The 27,806-nt window shown below is 46.7% G+C and overlaps 1 protein-coding gene across 1 annotated transcript in view; it reads right to left on the bottom strand.

Moving 5' to 3' along the window:
• Positions 1-1,604: 1,604 nt before the first annotated feature.
• The window catches only part of LOC117808572 (anthrax toxin receptor 2-like), a 47,797-nt gene continuing 21,595 nt past the window's right edge, over positions 1,605-27,806 (bottom strand). The window contains exons 9-15 of the mRNA XM_034678291.1: positions 26,622-26,674; positions 25,956-26,051; positions 15,823-15,873; positions 14,032-14,121; positions 11,949-12,119; positions 11,451-11,531; positions 1,605-1,712 (exon numbers count right to left, since the gene is read on the bottom strand). Of these exons, the coding sequence (XP_034534182.1) occupies positions 1,623-1,712; positions 11,451-11,531; positions 11,949-12,119; positions 14,032-14,121; positions 15,823-15,873; positions 25,956-26,051; positions 26,622-26,674 (632 nt within the window). The 3' untranslated portion in view covers positions 1,605-1,622. The remainder of the gene's footprint in view (positions 1,713-11,450; positions 11,532-11,948; positions 12,120-14,031; positions 14,122-15,822; positions 15,874-25,955; positions 26,052-26,621; positions 26,675-27,806) is intronic.

Here is a 27,806-nt window from a genome sequence, read left to right on the forward strand (position 1 = left end):
ATAATAATAATAATAATAATAATAATAATAATAATAATAATAATAATAATAATAATAATAATAAATTACAACTTCTGGTCATTTCTGATTAATGTACTGATCACATCAACTCACCCACTAATTTATGATGTCACCACAGGGATTGTCTGTTGCCTCTTTATTTGTGGGACATTAGTCCCCCTATTAAAATCTTTAAACAGCTTCCTTTGGGTCGCCTCTCTGCACACATCCAACCCTGTGAAATGTTAACTGAATATATAAATGTGTGTATTTGTGATGATGTGAATAAACTAAATGTCTTTATTGTCCGTTTGTGTTTCTTAATGTTCGTCTGCAGGAAGAGGAGAGAGAGAAAATGAAGTATATTAACCTTCCTCTCTCTTTAACCCTCCTCTTATATTAATGTTCCTGGGTCAATCTGACCCGGGGCTTATTCAATTATCTAAAAGTGAGTTAAACTGAGTTTTATTATTTTAACAGTTTTATTTATTAATTCATCATCTAGTTCAAATTTTAGTCTCTTTTTATTCTATTTTATTAATTTTAAGTGTAACATCTTATTTTATTTTATGGTTTAATATTTTAGTGTTTTATTATTTTAGAAATGTATTTTATTTTGGTGATTTTAATTTCCTGTGTTGAGTTTTAACATCTTATTTTACCTCCAGTGTTTCCTCAGTTCATCAGAAACTTCTTTTTATTTGTATTTATTTATTTTATTTGTATTTATTTATTTTATTTGTATTGTTTTTATTATTATTGTTGCATGTATTGTGGATTGTGGGGTGGGGGTTTTGGGGTTGGGGCAGGGTTGGGATTAGGATGGGGGGGGGGGTATTTGTGTTTCAATATCATTGTATGAAAACCACTTTATAAATAAAGTCTGACTGATTGAAAGTGTCAGAACCACAAAAAATCCCAATACACATTTATTTTAATTTAATTATTAACTCCATTATTAAACATTTAAATTAATATTTAGTCCACTGGTGTTCTTTAATTCTCAGTTCATGGTTTAATGAGGATAACTCACTCATCTTCATTTAAATAAATGTTAAAACTTTTATAAATGTACATTAGAAAGCTCTAAATATAAATACAATAGTTTAACATGACAGAGATTTTTGTTTCTTTTATTTTAAATGTTGAATTTTTTTATTTTTATGAAGTGATGTTGATAAATTAACTCCTCTTCTGTCACATGCTGCCCAGATTTTGATGCTGGTTTGGAATATATTTCCTACAATAGACTTTAAAAAAAGGTCAATGTGACCCACAAGCTAACAGGAGGGTTAAACACATGATGAAGAACAGGTTCTCTGCATGCTTTAATGCATCATGTATTATGTGTGTTTATGTTTGATGTCCTGACAGCAGCGTCTTCTCTTGGTGAAACGTCGACCCTGGACTCTGCAGTGATATGTAGAGCTGTGTGAGTTATCAGAGAGGACGTGAGGAGAGATGATCTCTGTGTTCAGATGTTAAACTCTCCGTCTCCTCCTCTGCAGCTCTCTCAGTAAATACAGAGCCGAGCCGTCCTCCTCCTCCTCCTCCTCCTCCTCCTCCTCCTCCTCCTCCTCCTCCTCTTGGTGACGATCACTCTTCAGGGTTTAAACGTGGAGCTACGTCTCCGTGTCACTCTGAGCTTTATTCTGGGTCGATCCGGATCCTCCCGTCTCCCCTCCTGACGCTTCATTATTTGTGACGCTGCGCTGTAATTCCAATTAGCCGTGTTAATTAGTAAATCTCATGCTCTGTGATCTGGAGCTTGGTTTGGACCCGGCGTGGTTTGCCAGGTTGTTTACTTTCCATTAAAGCGTTGACGGTGAGATGAAGTGTTACATTAGTTTGAGCGTTTATCAGCGTGCTGCCTGTGAGCGTCCTGACTGATGTCAACATGTGTGCATTACCCTGTGTTTACTCTGTCTCCCTCTCTGCAGGCATACATTATTCCCACATTAGCATATTGTTTTATCAGACGCTTAGGTATAAAATTATTCCTCTGAGCGGCTGTGTGGAGGACAGGAACGTGGGCCTTCTGTGCGCTGAAACCTTAAAGGATGTGTCATGGTTTGGCTCTCCTTTCTTCTAACACTGAACAATGCAGTTTGACGGCTTTTATTAGCTTCGGGAAAGATGTTCTCACCATATTCAGCGTGGCGTTGTAATGCGACGAGATAAGAGCAACAAACAGGAAGCGTGAAAGGATGAGTGTGTGTGCATCTGTTTACGCCTTTTTCTAACAATACCCGGCAAATGTTTGCTCCTCTTTACATCCAGAGATCAGAGAGGAGCGCTGCAGAGAGAGAGAGAGGCTGCAGAGAGAGAGAGAGAGAGAGAGAGAGAGAGAGAGAGAGATAGAGAGAGAGAGAGAGAGAGAGAGAGAGAGAGAGAGAGAGAGAGAGAGAGAGAGAGGCTGCAGAGAGAGAGAGAGAGAGAGAGAGAGGCTGCTGAATGTATGTACGAGGAGGAGAAACAGTCTGCTTAACGGCTTTAACGGCTCAGCACGCCGTCAGATCCTCTGCTGCATCTCTCCTACCCACAATGCACTGCAACACACGGAGCACATGTCATCTCCAGCTGGTCCAAACTGGTCACCGTGTCTCTCAGGACGCACGAAACCAGACTCTCATCTTTCAGGGAGGAGTCCACTTCAAACTGGACTGTCTCCAAGGGTCAAACCATCACACTCCCACATACTGATACACCTGCACCACCTGTAACACCTGCACCACCTGTAACACCTGCACAACCTGCACCTGTAACACCTGCTACACCTGCACCACCTGCAACAACTGCACCACCTGTAACACCTGCAGCACCTGAAGCACCTGTAACACCTGCACGAACTTTAACACCTGTAACAGCTGCATGACCTTTAGCACCTGCACCACCTGCACCACCTGTAACGCCTGCACCACCTGTAACACCTGCACCACCTTCAACAGCTGCACTACCCTTAGCATCTGCATGACCTTTAACACCTGCACCACCTGTTACACCTGCACCACCTGCACCACCTGAACCACCCATGACAGATACAGATTACTGCTAGGCGATATTTTCGGCTGATATTTACTTAGAAATGTAACATCGGGAATTATTGGTATCGGGTTTTTATAACCGATGTTTGTTCGGTAGGCTTTAGCTATTCCGAGCCTGCATGAATGCAGCATGAGACGTTTACAGGCGCCGCTTGATGACGTATAACAACAACAACAACACGCTCGACTTGTGGGTTGCTAACCGTGGCTAACGAGCTAGCTCGCCCGGTGCATGATGCTGATCCTGATGGTTAGGGTCCATTTAACTCTGTTTACACCTTCTACATACATGTAGGATCCTCACTCAGGTGTCAGCAGGAGGAACAGTCTGTATGGAGAGCAGCAGCAGGAGGAACAGTCAGTATGGAGAGCAGCAGCAGGAGGAACAGTCTGTATGGAGAGCAGCAGCAGGAGGAACACAGTCCAGCGTGATGATGGCTCTCATGGTCGTTAATGTGAGGAGGATTTCTGTCTCTCTATAAACAGATATCTGCATGAAGAGCAGCTAACAATCTGTTCTACATCAAACATTTACACTGAGACACTAATCTGCTTGATGCTGTGTCACTAAAGACAATCAGCGCTTAGATTTCCTGACTTCCCTGAACGCAGCATCAGAAGTGATGGATCCCACCTCCATTCAACAAACAAACATTGTAGACGTAGTTTTCTTCTCCTCTTGAGGACAGACCTGACAAAGCTGGACTTTGGACTTTGGACTAATCTGCATCATGATGTTGTTATTTCAGCAAACTGAAGACCCGTTAATTACAAGAACATCACAAGAACATCAGTTCCTGTTTCAGGTTCATACCGCTGAAGGAAGCCAGAGGGAAGCCTCTGAGCTGGGACTGTGAAGGACACGTGTTCACTGCTGCTGAAAGACTGCATTTCCCAGAATCCTCCTCTGCTACTAATCAAAGCTTGTCTCTGTGACTTTTCTGGAGATGATAAACACAGTGAAAACATTTTTTCCTTCCACCATCTGCTATTGAGAGAAACTCAGAGAGAAACTTGAGCTGCAGAGCGTCTCCGACAAACTGTGACCCGGAGTCAGGATGTAAATCTGAGAGTAGAGGCCAGAGCCGGGCTGCCAACCCACTCCCAGACAGTCCTGTTTGTTTACACTAATTATACTCATGTCTCTAAATCACTGCGCTAATTACTGCTGACGGACTGCTGCTAAAGAGCTACATGCTAATGCAAGTCAGACACTTCAACGTCTCCACTGTGAGTGTGTCACTGAGTCTGTGTCTCTGTCTCCTCCTCCTGCAAACAGTCAGTCTCCTCCTGCAGTCAGTCTCCTCCTGCAAACAGTCAGTCTCCTCCTGCAGTCAGTCTCCTCCTGCACACAGTCAGTCTCCTCCTGCAGTCAGTCTCCTCCTGCACACAGTCAGTCTCCTCCTGCACAGTCAGTCTCCTCCTGCAGTCAGTCAGTCTCCTCCTGCACACAGTCAGTCTCCTCCTGCACACAGTCAGTCTCCTCCTGCAGTCAGTCTCCTCCTGCAGTCAGTCAGCCTCCTCCTGCACACAGTCAGTCTCCTCCTGCAGTCAGTCTCCTCCTGCAGTCAGTCTCCTCCTGCAGTCAGTCAGTCTCCTCCTGCAGTCAGTCTCCTCCTGCACACAGTCAGTCTCCTCCTGCAGTCAGTCAGTCTCCTCCTGCAGTCAGTCTCCTCCTGCAGTCAGTCTCCTCCTGCACACAGTCAGTCTCCTCCTGCACAGTCAGTCTCCTCCTGCAGTCAGTCAGTCTCCTCCTGCACACAGTCAGTCTCCTCCTGCAGTCAGTCAGCCTCCTCCTGCACACAGTCAGTCTCCTCCTGCAGTCAGTCTCCTCCTGCAGTCAGTCTCCTCCTGCAGTCAGTCAGTCTCCTCCTGCAGTCAGTCTCCTCCTGCACACAGTCAGTCTCCTCCTGCACAGTCAGTCTCCTCCTGCACACAGTCAGTCTCCTCCTGCAGTCAGTCAGTCTCCTCCTGCAGTCAGTCTCCTCCTGCAGTCAGTCAGTCTCCTCCTGCACAGTCAGTCTCCTCCTGCACACAGTCAGCCTCCTCCTCCATGTATTCCTGTGACCTCCACGGACAGCTCTGCATGTTGAGCCCTGTTAGGCCACAGCAGCAGCAGCCTGTCACCTCTGCCCTCAGCGTATGCCAGCCGTGTCCCCTCTTCTTTCTACATCTCTCTCTCCGTCCCTCTGCTCTCAGACGTTTAATGAGACGCTCCCTCTGCAGCTTTACGACGTGAGGGACAACTGTTAAATTAAGATGGTGTTGCAGCCGAGGCACCGAGAGGACGAGAGGACGAGAGGAGGAGAGAGGAGGAGGAGACACGGAGGTGAGAGCTCAGGTGTGTTCTACCAGAGAGATGCATCAGACTCTGAATGGACTCTTCTTAAAGCTAACGTGGGTCTCAGGTCTCACATTTAAACCTCCTGCAGACGACCTTCTCCTCTTTCAGGCTCTCTGTCCATGCAACGCCCGCTGAGCTCTGAATGAACTCAAACATGAAACATGAGAGACGATCATGAGAGATACACGGTGAAGGAATGATCACCTGAAAGAGACTGAACACCTGGAGTCAAGCTCAGGTCTCAGCCCCTCCTGACGTTACAGAGGAACACTGGTTTAACTTTCAGGGGACAGACTTTAGAGTCGGGGTGTAAGGATTCATCCACTACATCCATGTGTCCATTTATATTCCAATGATCCATCGCAGTCTCGTCACCTCCCGTTTGGACTATTGCAACTCCCTTCTGTTTGCCCTCCCCCACAAAACCCTCCATAAACTACAACTGGTTCAAACTCAGCCGCCTGTATCATCACACACACCGCCTCCATCCACCACATCACACCCATCCTGCAGCAGCTCCACTGGCTCCCCATCACAGACCGGATCAACTACAAAATACTTCTCCTCACCTTCAAATCCTCACTGTCCCCCCTGCTCGCCTTGTTACCATGGGGACCAGAGCCTCCAGCCGCTCTGACTCCATCTGACCACAACTCCTCTGTCCCTTCACTTCCTGTTTGTTATTTAAACTCTGTTTGTTTTAATGATGTAAGGTGACCTTGAGTATCAAGAAAGGCACCTATAAATAAAATGCATTATTATTATTATTATTATTGATTTAGAGACTCAGTTAGTATCCCAGCATGCCGTGCTGACGCTCCTGCATCCCTCTGTATTCCATGACAAACAATCAGATGTGCAGACCTAACATGATCCACCTCAGTGTCCTCTCTGATGTGAGTCATGGACTCGAAGGAGGACGCTCTAAAGGCCTGATGTCTTCCTCTCCTGTCCCACAGACGTGGAAAGGTTTGTTTTGTTTTGGATGTTTGCAGATGTTTGAGATGGATCAGGACTTGAGCAAAGACCAGGATGTGAGAGGAACCACCCGGCGTCCATGTTCTCCTCCTCAGGGATGGATACCTAACGTCGTCTGGGACAAATAAAGAGTGAAGAGGAGGAGTCCTCCTCCGATCTGTGACAGAGACACGTCTTATTAAAGTGAAATATGCTTCAGCAGCGTAAAGGTCCATGTGATAAAACCATTAACCTCACACAGCAGCTCTCAGCCCACTCGCCCCCCCGCCCCTCGCCGAGGAGCAGACTCAGAGGAGAGCGAGTAGGAGGACGCCGTGATGCATCATTCATCTCACACCTCGTCTGGACACTCAGTGGACAGCTGCTTTCAGGAAACAATACCTGGAGTGTGAAGTCAGGGGGCGACCAATGAGAAAACAAGAGCTGCTGCACGTCCCCGCCTCTTCAAAGAGAGTCTGAGCGCGCTCCAGAATAAGGCCGCCGCTGTCGCCCCCCCCCTTCCCCCCTCGCCACCTTCCTCTACCTGCTGTCCCCAGCCGATCCCGGGAAAACTTGGCGGCAGATGTTGCTGTGCTAAGTTGGCTCTGAAGTGCCTCCCCGGCTTCCCGCTCTCACCCACAACACAGTCAAACCACATCAGATCTCTTTATTTGTGCCCGGGGCGAGTTCGGCGCCGCAGCTGTGTCCACCCCCGCTCTACCTTTGGTGTTGGAGGCCCTCGGGCGCTAAATGTGAGACCACAAAAAAAACTGTTTCACTCTCATTTTCTGTCTCTCTGTCTCTCTTCTGCATCTGCTGACAATCCAGCAGCTCTGCTCGGGGCGGCGGCACCAAGGGAGGGAGGAGGGAGGAGGGGAGGAGGGGAGGCTGCCTGGAGAGGGAGGAAAGAGAGGAAAGGATGGAGGGAGGGAGTATGGACACCAGGGTCCCCATGCTGAACAGATGTCTGTGACAACCTGCTTCCTTACACCTGTACGAGTCCTTGTAACCCCGCGGATGAAGCTCGCTGAAAAATTCATGACCCTGGAGGTTTCCTGTCCGCCATCAAAGACCGCTGCCCTCCCTCCCTCCTCCCTCCCTCCCTCCCTCCTCCCTCCTCTCTCTTCTCTGAGCCACCGCTGCCCGCTCTGCCATCTACACCTCACCTCCCACCGGACAGTTCAGACTCCTCTAGCTTTGATCCATCAAGTTGATCCGTTCAGCCTGAAATAACTCTGAGGCTGAGGGAGGCTGAAGGTGAACAACAGCCGCTCTCACTGACTCCACTTCCCCCTTCATGACAACAACACACTCACCGTGAGAGAGGAAGAATACACCAACACACAGTTCATTCAGTCTCTGGGACTCAAGAGTGACCGTCTCTGCATGAGAGGGTTCTCAAAGACGGACGTTGTTCAGACTAACAGGTACCAGAACAAGAACGTGACAGTGTCACGTGGACACTGAAGGGAAGCTTGTAGCTATTAACATGAAACTGAGGTACCTCAACACAGAGGCACTGTGAAACACACTCAGAGCGTGTACAGAGACAGATACTGAAGGGAACATTAGTGAAGATGTTAAATGAAACCCTGTAAAGACTCTTAAAGGTACCTAAACACACCTGAAAGAGTACCCTGTAAAGACTCTTAAAAGGTACCTAAACACACCCTAAAGAGTACCCTGTAAAGACTCTTAAAGGTACCTAAACACACCTGAAAGAGTACCCTGTAAAGACTCTTAAAGGTACCTAAACACACCTGAAAGAGTACCCTGTAAAGACTCTTAAAGGTACCTAAACACACCTGAAAGAGTACCCTGTAAAGACTCTTAAAGGTACCTAAACACACCTGAAAGAGTACCCTGTTAAGACTCTTAAAGGTACCTAAACACACCTGAAAGAGTACCCTGTTAAGACTCTTAAAGGTACCTAAACACACCTGAAAGAGTACCCTGTAAAGACTCTTAAAGGTACCTAAACACACCTGAAAGAGTACCCTGTTAAGACTCTTAAAGGTACCTAAACACACCTGAAAGAGTACCCTGTAAAGACTCTTAAAGGTACCTAAACACACCTGATAGAGTACCCTGACACAGGTGTGTTTAGGTACCATAAAACCTGCATCAGTGTACCCGGGATCAGCTGCATCATTAAGATGACAGCGTTTCTTCAATTCATTATATTTAAGTCATTTTTATTTAATGTATTTAATTTTCTTCAACTTAATATTATTTTATTTTATTTACATTTTACTTTAAATGTTATTATATCTTATTTTTATATTTTTAAATGTATTATCATGTTTTATATTTCATGTTTTTAATATTGTATATTGATTTTTGGTTCTTCTTTTTTTTTTTGTATTTTTGTGTTTATTTTATTTTATTTCTCCTTTTATTATTTATATACAGAACTCTGTCACAGTGTCATTGTATGAAAAGTGCTTTGTAAATAAAGTTTGATTGAAGGTCTGAGAGTGATGTCACAGCTGTGTGTGTTTAACATCATCTTCATTTTCCTCATGAAGCTCTCTCTCTCTCTAACACCTCTCTACACTCTGTAGATATTTAGACCTGGGGTCAGAGGTCAGAGGTCAGAGGTCAGAGGTCAGATAATTCTGTGATGATGTTTCCTTCATGCTGCTCCTCATCAGGCGCAGAGAGGAGCACCTGGCAGGCTCACAGCTGGCCTGCAGCTCGGTGTTTTCCATGTTAGGAGAGCAGCAGAGGAGACGTGTGCAGCCTGGAACCAGACTCTCATGATCCTGCTCTCAGACTCTCATGATCCTGCTCTCAGACTCTCATGATCCTGCTCTCAGACTCTCATGATCCTGCTCTCAGACTCTCATGATCCTGCTCTCAGACTCTCATGATCCTGCTCTCAGACTCTCATGATCCTGCTCTCAGACCGAGGAGAGGAGGAAGTGATCAGGAGCAGGATTCACTCTGCAGATGCACTAATATCTACCATGAAGCCGGTCTGAGAGTCAGAGCGGGCGCCGTGGTCTGCTGGATCCACTGGATCCACTGAAGCAGAGAACATGTGGAAACATCTGCTGAACTCTGGTTAGGTGTCGGTTAGAGAGCGGTGTGCTCCTCTAGGGCGTTGGGTTTCAGAGCGCCGCTTTGTGGAGACGATTAGTTTCATCAGAGGTTGACGATGGTCCAGAGCGTGACCATATACGGGCGTCCCTGTCATGCTTCCTGGAGAGGCTCTGCAGCTGCACAGTTAGGTAACAACAACACAATGATGCCAGCAGCTTCCTGTGCACAGATGTACGACAACACGAGCTCGCAGCTGAGACCGCGGTGACTCAAAGACTCTACAGCAGACCGAAATACTCTGACGGAGTCACTCTGAGGAGAGAGGCTCCGTTAGACCGGGCTGACTAACAGAGACCACTATTAATAACCTGAAAACCAGGAACTCACAACAGACCTGACTCACTCCCTGCAGGCTGCAAGTTTCAGCTGCTAAAAACAAACCCTGATGGACTTCCTGGGTCCGTCTCTGCAGAGTCTCTACAGCTCACTGAATCAGGTCTCTGCAGAGTCTCTACATCTCACTGAACCAGGTCTCTGCAGAGTCTCTACATCTCACTGAACCAGGTCTCTGCAGAGTCTCTACATCTCACTGAACCAGGTCTCTGCAGAGTCTCTACAGCTCACTGAACCAGGTCTCTGCAGAGTCTCTACATCTCACTGAACCAGGTCTCTGCAGAGTCTCTACATCAGTTCTTACTGAACCAGGTCTCTGCAGAGTCCCTACATCTCACTGAACCAGGTCTCTGCAGAGTCTCTACAGCTCACTGAACCAGGTCTCTGCAGAGTCTCTACATCTCACTGAACCAGGTCTCTGCAGAGTCTCTACAGCTCACTGAACCAGGTCTCTGCAGAGTCTCTACATCTCACTGAACCAGGTCTCTGCAGAGTCTCTACATCTCACTGAACCAGGTCTCTGCAGAGTCTCTACATCTCACTGAACCAGGTCTCTGCAGAGTCTCTACAGCTCACTGAACCAGGTCTCTGCAGAGTCTCTACAGCTCACTGAACCAGGTCTCTGCAGAGACTCTACAGCTCAATGAACCAGGTCTCTGCAGAGTCTCTACATCTCACTGAACCAGGTCTCTGCAGAGTCCCTACATCTCACTGAACCAGGTCTCTGCAGAGTCTCTACAGCTCACTGAACCAGGTCTTTGCAGAGTCCCTACATCACAGGTCACTGAACCAGGTCTCTGCAGAGTCTCTACATCAGTTCTTACTGAACCAGGTCTCTGCAGAGTCCCTACATCTCACTGAACCAGGTCTCTGCAGAGTCCCTACATCTCACTGAACCAGGTCTCTGCAGAGTCCCTACAGCTCACTGAACCAGGTCTCTGCAGAGTCTCTACATCTCACTGAACCAGGTCTCTGCAGAGTCTCTACAGCTCACTGAACCAGGTCTCTGCAGAGTCTCTACAGCTCACTGAACCAGGTCTCTGCAGAGTCTCTACATCTCACTGAACCAGGTCTCTGCAGAGTCCCTACATCTCACTGAACCAGGTCTCTGCAGAGTCTCTACAGCTCACTGAACCAGGTCTTTGCAGAGTCCCTACATCACAGGTCACTGAACCAGGTCTCTGCAGAGTCTCTACATCAGTTCTTACTGAACCAGGTCTCTGCAGAGTCCCTACATCTCACTGAACCAGGTCTCTGCAGAGTCCCTACATCACAGCTCACTGAACCAGTCCCTACATCATGTGTGTGTGTGTGTGTGTTTGTGTGTGTGTGTTTGTTAGGGTACCCATCATTGTGTGTGAGAGTGTGTGTCAGGGTACCTGTGGTGTGTGTGTCAGGGTACCTGTGAGTGTGTGTGTGTGTGTGTATCAGGGTACCTGTGAGTGTGTGTGTGTATCAGGGTACCTGTGAGTGTGTGTATCAGGGTACCTGTGAGTGTGAGTGTGTGTGTATCAGGGTACCTGTGAGTGTGTGTGTGTGTGTATCAGGGTACCTGTGGTGTGTGTGTGTATCAGGGTACCTGTGAGTGTGTGTGTGTGTGTATCAGGGTTCCTGTGAGTGTGTGTGTATCAGGGACATGAAGACAGGAAGGGGTTTTAGGGACCTACCTTGTCTTCAGAGTTCGGTCTCATGAGGGACACTCGGTCGTACTGTCGATGCAGCAGAGCCCAGAAAGCGTCCAGACGACCCTGATCCAGAGGAGAGACGGTTTTTAGTCATGCTGTCTCGAGCTGCATGTTCACTCAGAGTACCAGGAACTTTTAGGAACAGGAACAGGAACTTCTTTTAAGGAACCATTTTTCTACATTTTCCCAGAGGTCTAAAGACAGATTGTAAATGTTCAGGACTGCGAGGTCCACCCCTGAAGTCCTGAACTTCTGAAACCCTCTAAACACGGACTCTCTCAGGGAGGAATCTACATCCTGGGACTCTAAAGGTTCTTAGTTCCTGCTGTGAGTCGCTGCTGCTTTAAGATGTTAAGTACTAACTTCAGCTCTACAATAATCTTTAACATTTAGATCCTCCTCATTTCTTGAAGATCCTTTTTTAACCCTTTGCTGAATCAAGGTGATGACATCATGTGATCAGAGGAGGGGCGCTCTCACCTTGATGGGGGTGTACCACTTATTCTGGTTACGGTGGTAAGACGGGGCGGACTTGGGCTTGGAGCGGTTGATCATGGGCTCCTCAGACTCCTCCGGCATGGACACCACGGCGTTCTTGGCTTTCTCCAGCCGGGCTCCCTCCTCCGTCGAGCCCTTCTCACCCCAGCGTACCTGAACAGGTGAACCAACACAGAGCAGAAGACCTTTAACACCTCCACTCTGCTCTGACTGCATCACACTCAGTCCACTGAACGTCTTCATGTTCCACAGAGAACATCAGACTCTGAACCTGTGTGTGTGTGTGTGTGTGTGTGTGTGTGTGTGTGTGTGTGTGTGTGTGTGTGTGTGTGTGTGTGAGCTGCTCCTGCTCTTTAATTGAATTCCTCTCATCTGTTGCAGGAGCAGATAAAGAGTGGTCGTCATGTGAGCAGATTGAGGTGATTAATTAGAGACACAGGTTTCTGGTTGTAGGTTAAGCCGTGACAATACAGAACATCTTTTCAGAATCATCTCTGCATCCATCGCTTCATCACGAGGAGAGAGAGAGAGAGAGAGAGAGAGAGAGAGAGAGAGAGAGGGAGAGAGAGAGAGAGAGAGAGAGAGAGAGAGAGGGAGAGAGAGAGAGAGAGAGAGAGGGCCGCCATGAATAAAAAATAACGATGTCACTTGGTGTGTGTTTGAAATATTGGCAGCAGCAAAGCGTCGGAGGTGGAGGTGGTTTCCTCTCAGCGTGACGTCTCACACGGCGCCGCAGAGGAGAGAGCGGGTCGATCTAACGAGAGGCTCCAAGCTTCTGAAGTGTCGACGGGAATCAACCTGCTGCAGGAAGAAGAGAGCCACGGGAAACCGGGGCCTCACGCCTCTCCATCACTCAGGGGGGGACAAAGTCAAGAGATGGGACCTCCCAGAGGATGCTGGGAAATCCCAACAGAGCCGTGCATGTCCTCGGGGCTGAGGAGGAGCAGGGGGAGGAGGAGCAGGGGGAGGAGGAGGGGGGAGACAACAAACAGCGAAGGGGGAGGAAGAGGAGCGAGCTCGCCTTCAAACCTGGAGTCCCCTCGGAGGAGGCGGATCAGAGAGACGCTGCCAAGGTTTGGGAGTCGGGGGAGGAGGGGGGAGAGGTGGGTGAGGTGGAGACGTGGAGCTGACAGCAGCACTCAATCCTTCATCTCTGCAACGACTTGATCCAATCAGGAGCCGGACGGCCAAGGACGAGATGGCAGGGCCTGTCATGTCAGAGGCATCAGAGGACTGACGAGGACAGTGGCTCGGGTCTGTCCATCCGTCCATCACTCCATCCTCCTCCTCCTCCTCCTCCTCCTCCTCCTCTTCTTCATCCACTAACTTGTAGCTCCAGAGAAAACAGGAGTGTCAGCAGGTTCTCTAAAGCGTGCCCCACTTCCCTCTGATGTCACTCTATAACCTCTCTGTGGGAACCTGGTTTAACCCTGCACAGCTGACATGATGCATCACAGCCTGCTCCTTCAAGGACTCCACAGACCTGGATCTGGATCAGGTCCAGAAGTTTAAAAAGGAGAGAAATATTTCATCACACCCTTTTCAGACATCGTCGTCTGCAGGAGGAGCATGCACACCGCTCCAAACATTCAAACACACACCCTGCATGCTCTGTGTTCTCTGTGTTCTCTGGGTTCTCTGTGTTCTCTGGGTTCTCTGTGTTCTCTGTGTTCTCTGTGTTCTCTGGGTTCTCTGTGTTCTCTGGGTTCTCTGTGTTCTCTGGGTTCTCTGTATTCTCTGGGTTCTCTGTGTTCTCTGTGTTCTCTGGGTTCTGAAATGTTAGGATCCCTCTGTGTGTGAACTAAGTTAGCTTCATGATGCACGCTCAAGATGTCTCAGTTTGGACTTTAAGAATCATTCAGCAGGATGTTTTAAACTCTGTCCTGCAGGAGGTTTGCAGACACCCCTCACACGGTCTCTGATGCATGACACAGAGGACTCAGTGAAGATCTCAGGCTGACATGTTTCTGACACACTGTAAGACACTGATGTCTTATAGTGTGTCAGAAACTGAAGTGTTTGAGCTCCTGAACGCAGCACGCCAGGATGAGACTCAGGTTCTGACCTCCATACGTTTGATCCCTCCGGCTCCTCGCCCTCCGTAGTACGAGGCGTCCACAGTCGGCCACTTCTTCTTGGGCAGCTCCTCCGGTTCCTTCAAAGACAGAGACACAGAGAGAAGATGTGGAGTTAGAGTCAGACTGAACCTACAGCTCAGGACCTCTGCAGGAGGAGACCGCTGAGCGGCGAGGTTCATACAGGGAGACGTGTTCTCAGGCGGCGCTCTGAGCGGCGAGGTTCATACAGGGAGACGTGTTCTCAGGCGGCGCTCTGAGCGGCGAGGTTTCCTGCGCCTGAAATAAACTCTGATGTTTTTCCCTTCAGCGCGTCGGAGCTGATAAACCCGGACTCACAGAAGGAGCGTTTTAAACCCAGAGCTTATTAAAGACCAAAACCTGTTGGTGCATATTGTGATGACAGATACATGAGTCACATTTCTGAGATGTGCTGATTTTATTTTCCTGTAATGACGAAGAGATTATGCAACACAAAGAAAAGGTCAGAAAAACAACCAATCAGCTTTAACGCCACGGAGAGGGACCGGGAGAGACTCTGAGACTCAGAGACTAACAGACTCTGAGACTCTGTGATTTCTACGACTCACAGACTCTGAGACCCTGAGACTCTGAGACTCAGAGACTCACAGACTCTGAGACTCACAGACTCTGAGACTCACAGACTCTGAGACTCACAGACTCTGAGACTCAGAGACTCACAGACTCTGAGACTCACAGACTCTGAGACTCACAGACTCTGAGACTCACAGACTCTGAGACTCACAGACTCTGAGACTCTGAGACTCTGAGATTCTGAGACTCTGAGACTCACAGACTCTGAGACTCAGACTCTGAGACTCAGAGACTCAGAGACTCACTGACTCTGAGACTCTAAGACTCTGAGACTCTGAGACTCTGAGACCCTGAGACTCTGAGACTCTGAGACCCTGAGACTCTGAGACTCTGAGACTCTGAGACTCACAGACTCAGAGTCTCAGAGTCTCAGAGTCTCTCCCGGTCCCTCTGCGCAGCGTTAAAGCTGATTGGTTGTTTTTATGACCTTTTATTTGTGTTGCATAATCTCTTCGTCATTACAGGAAAATAAAATCAGCACATCTCAGAAATGTGTCCAGCTGTCTTAAGGTACCCTTTCCTTTTTTAAAAAAGTTTTCTCAAATGTAATAAGTCTAACAAGTCTGTGTTCATGTACCTTTAAAGTTAACTTATCGCTGTTCTTAACAGTTTTCTAACCCATACACATCCTGAGGTGTGTTTTCAGGTACCCTGTATTCACTCCTCATTTAACTGATGAAGTTACCCTAACATTTGTTGTTTAACTTAATATATAAGACATGGTATAATCCGTCTTTAGGTACCCTATGTGGTACTTTCTTTAACTCTTACAGGTCTGTTTTTATGAATCCTTCACACAACATTACAGCTGGTTTTCTTACTGTCCTGACACTGTCTCTTTTTTCTAAGATATGATGCAGTCTGTCTCGAGGTACCCTTCTTTAAATGCTTTCTTTGTTTAAATGTAATCAAAGGTTTTTGTTTGAAGGTACTGATGACAGATAAATGCACACGTAGTGTTTATTAAGGGACCTTGAGAGGTTCTTCAAACAGTATAAAGTCTGTATTAAGGTACCCTGCAGAGTCAGTTACAGCCTTTATTAAACTGTGTTCTCTCTGTTATCATGCAGAGGCTTTAATTTCCTCCTCAGAGCTTTAATGACACAAACACTTCCCTGGTCTGATCTCAGTATGCAGGTGTAGTGACAGCAGCGTGGTGTACTCACAGGTGGTGGAGGACGGGAAGGTGGAGGAGGTGGCGGCGGGTCTTTGATGACCTGGATAAACAGAAAAAGTAACAAAGTGTCAGCACAAAGTCCATCAGGGAGAACACACACATAGAGACACACACTGAGATCCACAGTGTGTGTGTGTGTGCGTGGGGAGGCTGACGGAGGTGATTCGTGACAGGTGAGTGAGTCAAACAGAGACATCCCTGAGCGTGAGGCACGGCGGAGACGCTGCTGCTGCTGCTGCTGCTGCCAGGCTGCTTTGTAACTGCAACATGCCCCCCATCGCCCCGCTGACTGCTGATTACAAGGATTCTGCTTGTAAACCAACATCAGGGGCCCCCCGTGCAAAATAAAGAAAAGCTGAAAATCAACTTGTTGACAGGGGAGTCTTTGGGGCGAGCGCCGCTGCCCGTTTAGCTCTTAATTAATTGGATGGGGTTCAGTGCTCCCGAGCAATCCCCCCAATCATAAAGTCCTGAGGAGTTAATTAGCTCCAATGAGATGCAGAGGAGGAGGCTCGGGCTCAGCTCCAAGACACGTCTGAGAGGAAGATGAGTGACTGCACACACACACACACACACACACACACACGGAGGTATTAAAACACACACACACACACACGCAGCACACCTCTCCCTCGGCAGAGTGACCAGCCCGCCGGCGTCCTTCATGACGACAGCGATGACATGACACCTGAGGAGCAGGTTGTCCACAATGTGATCCCGCTCAAAGACAAGATGCCTCCAGCGGGGCTCTCAGATGTGCAGAGCCAAGCACGGCCTGACAGAGACATTTGTCAGGTGTCAGTCAGACGCTTCACAGACTGAGGTCCAACTCTCCACTGCAGGACAGCTGAAGACTGACGCTCTGTCCATCAGAGAGACGGAGCACGGAGGAGAGGACCAGTCCATCCCTCTGATTTTACAGAGAGTTCTCCTCTGGTGAGATGAACCTGCAGACTCAGGTGAGACGGACCTGCAGACTCAGGTGAGATGAACCTGCAGACTCAGGTGAGATGAACCTGCAGACTCAGGTGAGATGAACCTGCAGACTCAGGTGAGATGAACCTGCAGACTCAGGTGAGATGAACCTGCAGACTCAGGTGAGATGAACCTGCAGACTCAGGTGAGATGAACCTGCAGACTCAGGTGAGATGAACCTGCAGACTCAGGTGAGATGAACCTGCAGACTCAGGTGAGACGAACCTGCAGACTCAGGTGAGATGAACCTGCAGACTCAGGTAGAGTAACATGAGTTTGACTCCTGAGCTCTCACAGAGGTCGGTGCTCGGCCTGTGACTCGTGCAGAGTCAGAGTCCTGCAGCAGCGTGTCTGCAGCTCTTTGTCCTCCTCAGTCCCCCTCTGCTTCTACATTTAGTAAATTGGTTTGCAGGATAGAATGTAATTAATGCATATCATAGATCCTAACAGCTGCTTGGCTCGGTGTGAAGCGCAGAGATCCCCTCGCTCTCTGCACATACTGTCGTCATTACAATAATGAAAAATAATCAATTAGGGTTAATTAATCGCTCTCTGACACAAAACTGGCTGCAAGCAAATCCAGAAAGGTCCTCCGTTAGCCTCTCCATACGCTGATTAACATCATTTCAGACACACCTTACGTTCCCTGGATTATCTCCCCTCATGAAGTCATTAAGCAGCAGATTTGAGGACATATTGTGGGATAAATAAAGCATTAAACAAATGACGCTCTCTGCTTCCCAGACACCTGACGGACAGATGTGACGAGCGGACGCACGGCAGGGTGATTAAAAACTAAACCACAGGATGTTCACCCGCCTGACACCCGGAGACGCCCGGACACACGCCGGCCAATCAGAGGCTCTGAGATCCGTCTGTACAGGAGGGTTAACGTGACGGATCAGACGCAGGTAGGATGTCTGGATGTTTAAAGATCATGTGTGTTCAAATGTTTGATGGAGAAAAGAAACCAGAGACAATTAAGAAGAAGAAGAAGAAGAAGAGTGAAAGCTAACGTCTGAAAGATCTGACCCTGAAGGGAACAGAGGAGAGAGACGTGTGTGATCCTGTGCTGATTCTGATCCAGGTCATCTTTCCTCAAACTCACTTCTGTCAGACTTTAAATAAATCTGACCTCAGAGGAGTTTATGACATGATATAGAGGCTGATTATGAACTTCAATAATGACTTGATCTCTTCATATATGTCATGTTTACTGTTCTTAGGGCCAAACAGACGAGAGAGAGAGAGCATGCTGGTTTCTTGGTATCGTCCAGTTTAGCAGTGTGATGGATTATTTACATGCACTAGTGGTGTGATTTTAAAATGCACTTCTAATCCTGCATCCTCTGATTTCAACTCAAATCAAGGTTCACACGTTTGAGGATCAGTTTTGATCGTACGTTCTCTGAAACGTCCGTGCAAATGTGCAAAATCAGAGTCCCTGTAAAAGCTGAGCTGCATGTTTTGATCCAAACAAACATATTTAAGATGTTTTTAAAATCCCTGCATGCTCTCTGTTTGAAATCTGTGCAGCATGTTTCCAGACTGACTGACTTCCTGTCAGCTCTGTGACGTGTCCGGGTCTTTAATGTCCGTCCTGTGAAAGAGGAGACGTTCTGCACCTAACACAAAATGTTAACTGAGAGTTCATCATCCTAGAGCGACGCTGACGACTTCAGCCTGAAATATTCAGAGATTATCAAAAACTTAAAAAACAAACTGAGTCTGAAAAACGTCCAAAAAGTTCCTCCAGACGAGCCGGGGAACATTTGTCCTCAGGATAAACTGAGATGTAACTCGAGCAGCATCTTCAGCTCTCAATCCTCAGATCTCAGACGACTTTAACAATATTTAAAATCAACAAAATGATTCTTACTTTATTCAATTATTCAAGATTATCAAGGATTATTAACTCTCTCATGTTTCACAGACGAATCCTCCTTTTTATAACACAGCCAGAGTTTAACTTCATGACCTCCTGATGTTTCATTTCCTCATCATAAACAAAGAGACAGACACAGCCTGAGTGACCTCTGTGAGTGAGAGAGAGAGAGAGCGAGAGAGCGAGAGAGAGAGAGAGAGAGAGAGAGACAGAGAGAGAGAGAGAGAGAGAGAGAGAGAGAGGAGGGAGAGAGAGGATTGTGGGAATGAGGTTGGATAAGTGTGTGAGAGTGTGTGAGAGTGTGTGAATGTGTGTGTCTCTCTCTGTGTGTGAGAGTGTGTGTGCATGGCCTCATCCCGGCTGCTGAAACCTGGCAGACTGGGGGTTTAAATATTAACAAGCCACACATGGCCCTCCTCTTGTGCCTCGTCCCTGGATGGAAGGCAACAGCAGCTCTCTCCACCAAGACAAACACGTCCGCAGCCAGACATGCTGCAGGGGGTTTACATTTTAATGCCTTTGTTGGTTTTCCAAAATATGCTTCCATCTCATCCTGGACGGGCTCCCTTCAGGTCCACAAAGCCAGGTGACGTCTATCATTTAAGGGGCGGTGCAGGGGGAGCGGGGGGGAGCGGGGGGGAGCGGGTGTTGGAGGGTAAATTTGCCTTCATCAGATCTCAGAGTAAAAAAGCAGAGACAGAAAAAGAGCAGAGAGCACCATCTGTGGCCCCGCGCTCATCGCCCCCAACCAGAATCTGTTGTGGATTTTTGTAAACGCTGGAGCGAGGGAGGAGGGAGGAGGGAGGGAGAGAGGGAGGGAGGAGGGAGGGAGGAGGGGGGGAGGAGAGAGGGAGGGAGGAGGGCGGGAGGGAGGGAGGGAGAGGGAGGTAGGGAGGGGGGAGGGGGGAGGGAGGAGAGAGGGAGGGAGAGAGGAGGGAGGGAGGAGAGAGGGAGGGAGGAGAGAGGGAGGGAGGGAGGAGAGAGGGAGGAGGGAGGAGAGAGGGAGGAGGGAGGGAGGAGGGAGGAGGGAGGAGGGAGGAGGAGGAGGGAGGAGGGAGGGAGGAGGAGGAGGGAGGAGGAGGAGGAGGAGGGAGGAGGAGGAGGGAGGAGGGAGGAGGGAGGGAGGAGGGAGGGAGGAGGGAGGAGGGAGGGAGGGAGGAGGAGGAGGGAGGGAGGGAGGGAGGAGGGAGGAGGAGGAGGAGGGAGGAGGGAGGAGGAGGGAGGGAGGAGGGAGGAGGAGGGAGGGAGGAGGGAGGAGGGAGGAGGAGGGAGGGAGGAGGGAGGAGGAGGGAGGAGGGAGGAGGGAGGAGGGAGGAGGGAGGAGGAGGGAGGAGGAGGAGGGAGGGAGGAGGAGGGAGGAGGGAGGAGGGAGGAGGAGGGAGGAGGGAGGGAGGGAGGAGGAGGGAGGGAGGGAGGAGGAGGGAGGAGGAGGGGAGGAGGGAGGGAGGAGGGAAGGAGGAGGGAGGAGGGAGGGAGGAGGGAGGAGGGAGGGAGGGAGGGAGGAGGGAGGAGGGAGGGAGGAGGAGGGAGGGAGGAGGGAGGGAGGGAGGGAGGGAGGAGGGAGGAGGGAGGGAGGAGGTAGGGAGGGAGGAGGGAGGGAGGGAGGGAGGAGGTAGGGAGGGAGGAGGGAGGGAGGGAGGGAGCAGGGAGGGAGGGAGGGAGGAGGGAGGGAGTGACGAGTTCAAAATTTCACTAAAGAAAAAGTTAAACAATGGATTTAAAAAACCGTCAGGGACCACGGAGCTGTCACAGAGACGCCTGAGTGTAACCTCAAACACCCCGATCACACAAACACAGCTTCACTCTGCTCTCTGATTCATCCACTCTGCCTCCTCATGACCTGACCTCCTCTCAGCACCCGGATCAATACTCTCTAACAAACACATCCTCTCCTCTGCAGACCGCCGTCACCTGACCAGGTCTGCACCATGCATCCTTTACAGATCTGCACAGGCTCTGTCTGCAGGAAACATGCAGCCATGACATGCTAACTCATGCAGCTCTGTCCATCACATCAAGACCTCCCCTGTGTCTCTTTAAAAAGTCTGAGATCACCTCAGAGCTCCTCTCCACCGGCTCATAGAGTCTGTCTACAGTGTTTCCACCTGCAGCTCTGTGTGAGTCACACACACAGGGTCAGCTGTTTGAAAGTTACTGAGTGAGCTTTAACAGAGAGTAAACATGAACCAGCTGATGACAGAGACACAGCTGGAACACTGGCTCTGAAATACAGAAGTGTTTAAGTGACTTAAAGTCTGAACCATGAACGACGGTTAATCATGTGTTTGATTATTCATGATGTTGTTTTTTAAAGTGCACGCTGCATGCTCTCATATCAGTTCCTCTTTTTAATCCTGCAGGATGTAAATCACAGAAACAACAGATCTAACACGGTTAACATCCAACACTGTGCAGCTCACACTTCATGCTTCATTAGAGGAGGTTTCTGTAGCTGAACACTTAAACCTCGTCTCCTGTGATACAGACTAGTGATGTGCATTTCAAGCCAGAACACTATTTGATAATCACTGGCATCTAATCCTAATGGAGCGGGGCGAGGAGCGGTCTGTGATCCATCTTTGTAAATGTTCACGAGGAATTATTGATAATAAAGTAAAAGAATAGTTTTCTTTCATCAAACATGATGATTGTTGTTCCACTAAATTATCATTTCCACATAAACAAAATGCAAATAACTGACGGTACTGAATAAGGGAACATGTTAAACAATCAGGCTCATACAAATAATCTCAGTGGACATTCAGTCTTTTTAGTCTCACCTTTAACTGAGTTTTATTTTTATTCTTAAGAATTTTATTTATTTATTTATTTATTTTCTTTTTCAATTTTAGTCACTTTTATTCTACTTTATTTATTTAAGTACTCATTTATTCATTTTTAGTATAGCATCTTATTTTATTTTAATGGTTTAATATTTTAGTGTTTTATTATCTTAGAAATGTATTTTATTTTGGTGAGTTTAGTTGCCTTATTTTATTTTATTTTATTCTATTTTTTTTATTCTATTTTATTTTATTCTATTTTTTTATTCTATTTTATTTTATTCTATTTTTTTTTACTTTATTTTTTTTAATTAAATTTAATTAAATTTTATTTTATTTTATTTTATTTCATTTCATTTCATTTTATTTTATTTTATTTTTACTTTATTTTATTTTATTTCATTTTATTTTATTTTTACTTTATTTTATTTTATTTTATTTTATTTTATTTTATTCTATTTTTACTGTTATTATATTTTATAACTATGTTAGTACATTGTTGTATTCCTCTGTCCCGTGTTGTAAGCTGCTGTAACAAAATAATTTCCCCCAGCGGACAAATAAAGAATATCTTATCTTTAACTTCCTGTGTTGAGTTTTAACATCTTATTTTACCTCCAGTGTTTCCTCATGAAGAGATCATGAGAGAGTTTCCTCAGTTCATTCAGAAACTTCTTTTTTATTCTTCATTTATTTTATATTATTTTATTTTCATTGTTTTTATTATTATTGTTTCATATTCTGTTCTTCACCTTAGGATTGTGGGCTGGGTTTGGGGGTTTGGGGTTGGATCTTTTTCTTAATGTATTCTATTCTAAGTTGTTTTTATGTTCAGCACTTTGTGTTAAAATGTCATTGTATGAAAAGTGCTTTATAAATAAAGTCTGATTTACGACTACTGATCGGGTTTCTGCTGCAACAAGAGAACTGAACAGGAACTTACTTCAGACTCTCAGAGTCCAGTTTTCTGTTCTCTTCCTTCTGACTGATAGAAATAAATGAACATGTGAACACGGTCTCAGGTGTCAGCCGGGAACACAACCGGGTCAGAATCAGTCCGGCAGCAGAAACACGCTCAGACGGCTCTGATGTTGCTGCTCTGCTAACATAGCGTTCTAACAATCCCCACCAGTCTGTTGACTTCGTATCTAAAGGTTAAAATGTCCCGTTTAAAGTCTTCAACCTTCCTGTCGTTGTCAGCAGCAGTCGAGTATTGATCCTCTTTAAAAAGCGTTCATGGAGACCTGACACTCAGCCGCCAGCCGCCACCTGAGCGTCTCTGCTGTTAACAGCTGACTCACAGTGTTCTCTAAATCTCACACCTCTACACGTCTACACAGAGACTCTAATGTTCTCTTCTTCTTCTGCAGTTACTTAACGCGGTTAGCTTTCAGACGCCATCAGGTGTGTTTGTCTCTGAGGAGAGGAGACCTCCAGTGTTGAGGTCTCATTTTGAAGCTGGCCATGCTTTGTTCTCCTGCAGCTCTCTGCACCGTGACATCATCACCATCATCACCATCATTAACATCATTAAAGCTGATGCACCAACTTTAAACTGAGGACTCAGATCTGCAGCCTGAAGGAGGCAGATGGACTGAGGTTATCTTTATCATTCCTCAGGAGAGGTTTCTGCAGAGTCACAACCTGCTCTCATGAACCTCCTGCACCAATCAGAGGCCGTCAGTGTGCAGAAGGATCGTCCTCCCTCACGCCTCATGGAGGGCATTAACTCTGAGCTAAGACTCAGACTCCGCCTCCCCTCGGTGACAGACGGACGCTGGCGTTCACTGAAGGAAATAAAAAGCATGAAAAGAGGAAGAGAAGAAGAAAAGCTGAGAAACAAAGTGCAGCTGAAAGAATCTCTGCCAGGATTAGGAACAGAAGAGTCTGTGTTGACTAAAAACCACAGTAAGTATTTTAATCTGCAGCGTGAGTCAGCTGAGATTAAACCGTGAGCTCTCTCTGGGATTATTAATAATCCCTCTGGTCCCCAGGTAGGACTAAAGTTAGTCCTCATCAAACACAGACTTTAGTAACTTTCACACAAGCTGTCCCTCAGTTTGTCCTCCTCCTCTGCTCACAGAGGGTGACCTCAGCTCTCCTCTCAGCCATTACACTCAGGATGTGGGTTCTCCACTTCCTGTTTGAGGTTCTTCTTCTGTGGTGTTGCTAAGCCAACGCTTGTGACCGAGGTGAGGTGGAGGTGGAGTCCTGCATGACACCACTTCCCCTCAGAGCGAGCGATAGAACAAGGGTTTAACCTCACGGTGTAAAGATGGTTTCTACTTCAGTGTTCTCAGATAAACAAACATTCAGTGGATGTAATCTACGTACTCCTCCTTTAATATTCAGATTTAACATTCTCTCTGTTTTTATGTGTCTGGTAGTTTGAAGGGTTTCTGTTGATCTCCATCTTTAGTCCTGACCTGCTCCCTCAGATTAAATGTGATGTTAAACCAGGTTCAGATTCTGCAGGATTCTCTCTCTGAGTTTAAAGGTGACATATCATGCAAAATGGACTTTTTAATGGTTCTTTACCTGAAATCTGTGTCCCTGTCTACAAACCCCCCGAGAATGAAAAGACTCCATTCTGCCCCTGTTCTGATTTCTCCACCTTTCTGTAAATGTGTGCTGAAACCAGCCGTTTCAGACTTCCGTGTTTTTGTTACGTCACAACGCCATCCGGTCTGTAACAGGAAGTCAGAGCTCGGAGCTTGTTCAGCCCATAGACTGTATAAAATACAACTCAACCCCTCCTCCGTTTTTCATTCCCTGCACACATGTGTGCTAACAAGGAGCTTAGGAGGGAGGCATGCTAGTTGTAGGCTGTCTTAATAAACACAAAGGTCGCTTTGACTCCCCACGTCTGCAGATTTGAAGATCTAGTGGATGATTTTTAGTTTTCATGGAAAAGTGCTAGCGCTAGTTAGCATAGCCACATAGCTATATGTTCATAGCTGTAGCTGTAGCTGTAGCTGTGTACCAAGACACACGTCTACATACTGACAAATAAAACAACAAGTAACACAGAATCTGTGACCAATCCTTCAGATAGGTCCCGCTGCCTTTCTGGTAGAGGTCGGTTTTACTCCCCACGTCTGCAGATTTGAAGATCTAGTGGATGATTTTTATTTATCATGGCTAAGTGCTAGCGCTAGTTAGCATAGCCACATAGCTACATGTTGGTAGCTGTGTACCAAGACACACGTCGACATACTGATAAATAAAACAACAAGAAACACTAAATCTGTGACCAATGGTTCAGAAAGGTCCTGCTGCAGGCACCTCTCCGTCAGGATCAGATTCTGGATCAGATTCAGAGGGTTGAAGTAACGCGATCTCTGAGCAGCCGTGTATATTCAGCCAACATGTAAACATTAGATCAACGTGCTGGACAGCCGAGGCACATCCACTTCCTGAGGGGGCGTGGTCAGAGAGAAAACAGACTGTTCTGAGGAGGACTGAAGAAGAGGGATTTTCAGGCAGACCAAAATCTGATTTCAAAGAGTTTTTTTGAGCATAAACTTTAAAGACATGTTTTGGGGACCTCTTAGACCAATATATGTTGATGAAAAAAGAGTGATATGTCACCTTTAAACCTGAGAGGAACATGTGATCTCCATGCGTCTGATTTTATGAACAATAAGTCATGATGAGTCCTGAGATCTCCATCAGTCGAGAGCTGAAGGATCCTCCCTCAGCAGGAGTAATGAAGGAGGATGTCTCATTGTTTATTTTCTCCAGCTCCTTAAAGGAGATGATCTGCAGCTTGTTGTCTTCAGGTGTTGAACTGAAGGGATTCATCGATGTGCTTTAACAGGAGATATCACCTGAGTGTGTTTTAATAAAGAGGGTTTATTCTTCTTTAGGCAGGAATTTATAATTGTATATTTTTGTATTTTATATTTCTTATTTCTGATGTTTTTATTTTATCCTTTTTTATTTTTATTCTTCTAAAATTGTTTAATTTCCTTTTATTGTCTTTTAGTTTCTTTCTTATTTTTAAAGCAATTCTTCATCCTTGAAAAGTTAATAAATATCATTATTATTAATATTATTAATATTATTAATATTATTATTAGAAGTAGTAGAGATAAACTTCTTATTATTGTTATTATTAAATATCAGAATGACTATTATTATTATTAGTAGTATTAGTATTAAGTATTATGAATATTAGATGTTATAATTATCATTGTTATTATTAAATAGTAACACTATTATATTATTATTGAATATTATAATTATTACATATTATTACTATCATTATTATTATTGTTATTATTAGATATTATTCTCAGTTTGTAGATCATACAGTTAAACATTAACACATCAGCTCTCTGTTTCTCTCTCTGCACATAAACAAAGAGAGCATGAATCATCGGCCCGGTCGCCCAGAGTAGAATATGTTGCTATCATGTGTGTGTGTGTGTGTGTGTGTGTGTGTGTGTGTGTGTGTGTGTGTGCAGAAACACTCACCACTTTGCAGCACAGAGGCCAGAACCACCACATGAGGGCCAGAGCGACCAGGATCAGCAGGACCAGGATGACGATCACCACAACGAACCCGTCAGACTGCAGGAGGAGGAGGAGGAGGAGGAAGAGGAGGAGGAGGAGGAGGAGGAGGAAGAGGAGGAGGAGGAGGAGGAGGAGGAGGAGGAGGAGGAAGAGGAGGAGGAGGAAGAGGAGGAAGAGGAGGAGGAGGAGGAGGTTGTTAAAGATGATGACTTCAGACTGAATCAATCATTTATTAAATATGGTTACTATAAAGAACTTTAAATATAAAGGGTATAAAAACACAGGGAGGTAAATATATTTATTTTATATTTGTTATTAATATTTTTTTTAAACTGTAAATAATAATAAAGTGTATGAATGATTTCTTGCAGGTCTTTTAACCCTTTAATTACTTTCAACAGTTTCTATCTGACAAACAGAAAAGTTTCAGAGGGTGAGGAAAGTAAACTGCAAATCTTTCCCTAACATGAAGAAGGGAGGAAGAAGGGAGGATGAAGGGAGGCAGAGAAGGAGGAGGGAGGAAGGAAGAAGGGAGGATGAAGGGAGGAAGAAGGGAGGAAGAGAAGGAGAAGGGAGGAAGAAGGGAGGATGAAGGGAGGCAGAGAAGGAGGAGGGAGTTCTGCTTACTGGATCACGTAATAAAACCACAACACGAGAAAAAGAAGCTGAGGGAGCGTTTCCTGAGAAACAGAGAGGTTATGAAAGAGAGGAGTTCCTCATTCCGTGTCGTGTCGCACGAAACATTCCGTGTCGTGACGCACGAAACATTCCGTGTCGTGACGCACGAAACATTCCGTGTCGTGACGCACGAAACATTCCGTGTCGTGACGCACGAAACATTGCGTGTCGTGACGCACGAAACATTCCGTGTCGTGTCGCACGAAACATTCCGTATCGTGTCGCACGAAACATTCCGTGTCGTGACGCACGAAACATTCCGTGTCGTGTCGCACGAAACATTCCGTGTCGTGTCGCACGAAACATTCCGTGTCGTGACGCACGAAACATTCCGTGTCGTGTCGCACGAAACATTCCGTATCGTGTCGCACGAAACATTCCGTGTCGTGTCGCACGAAACATTCCGTATCGTGTCGCACGAAACATTCCGTATCGTGTCGCACGAAACATTCCGTGTCGTGACGCACGAAACATTCCGTATCGTGTCGCACGAAACATTCCGTGTCGTGTCGCACGAAACATTCCGTGTCGTGTCGCACGAAACATTCCGTGTCGTGACGCACGAAACATTCCGTGTCGTGTCGTACGAAACATTCCGTGTCGTGACGCACGAAACATTCCGTGTCGTGACGCACGAAATATTCCGTGTCGTGTCGCACGAAACATTCCGTGTCGTGTCGCACGAAACATTCCGTGTTGTGTCGCACGAAACATTCCGTGTCGTGACGCACGAAACATTCCGTGTTGTGTCGCACGAAACATTCCGTGTCGTGACGCACGAAACATTCCGTGTTGTGTCGCACGAAACATTCCGTGTCGTGACGCACGAAACATTCCGTGTCGTGTCACACGAAACATTCCGTGTCGTGTCACACGAAACATTCCGTGTCTTGTCACACGAAACATTCCGTGTCATGTCACACGAAACATTCCGTGTCGTGTCACACGAAACATTCCGTGTCGTGTCGCACGAAACATTCCGTGTCGTGTCGCACGAAACATTCCGTGTCGTGACGCACGAAACATTCCGTATCGTGTCGCACGAAACATTCCGTGTCGTGTCGCACGAAACATTCCGTGTCGTGTCGCACGAAACATTCCGTGTCGTGACGCACGAAACATTCCGTGTCGTGT

The sequence above is a fragment of the Notolabrus celidotus genome, unplaced genomic scaffold (assembly GCF_009762535.1).
Source record: "Notolabrus celidotus isolate fNotCel1 unplaced genomic scaffold, fNotCel1.pri scaffold_125_arrow_ctg1, whole genome shotgun sequence".
Classification (NCBI taxonomy): Eukaryota; Metazoa; Chordata; class Actinopteri; order Labriformes; family Labridae; genus Notolabrus; species Notolabrus celidotus.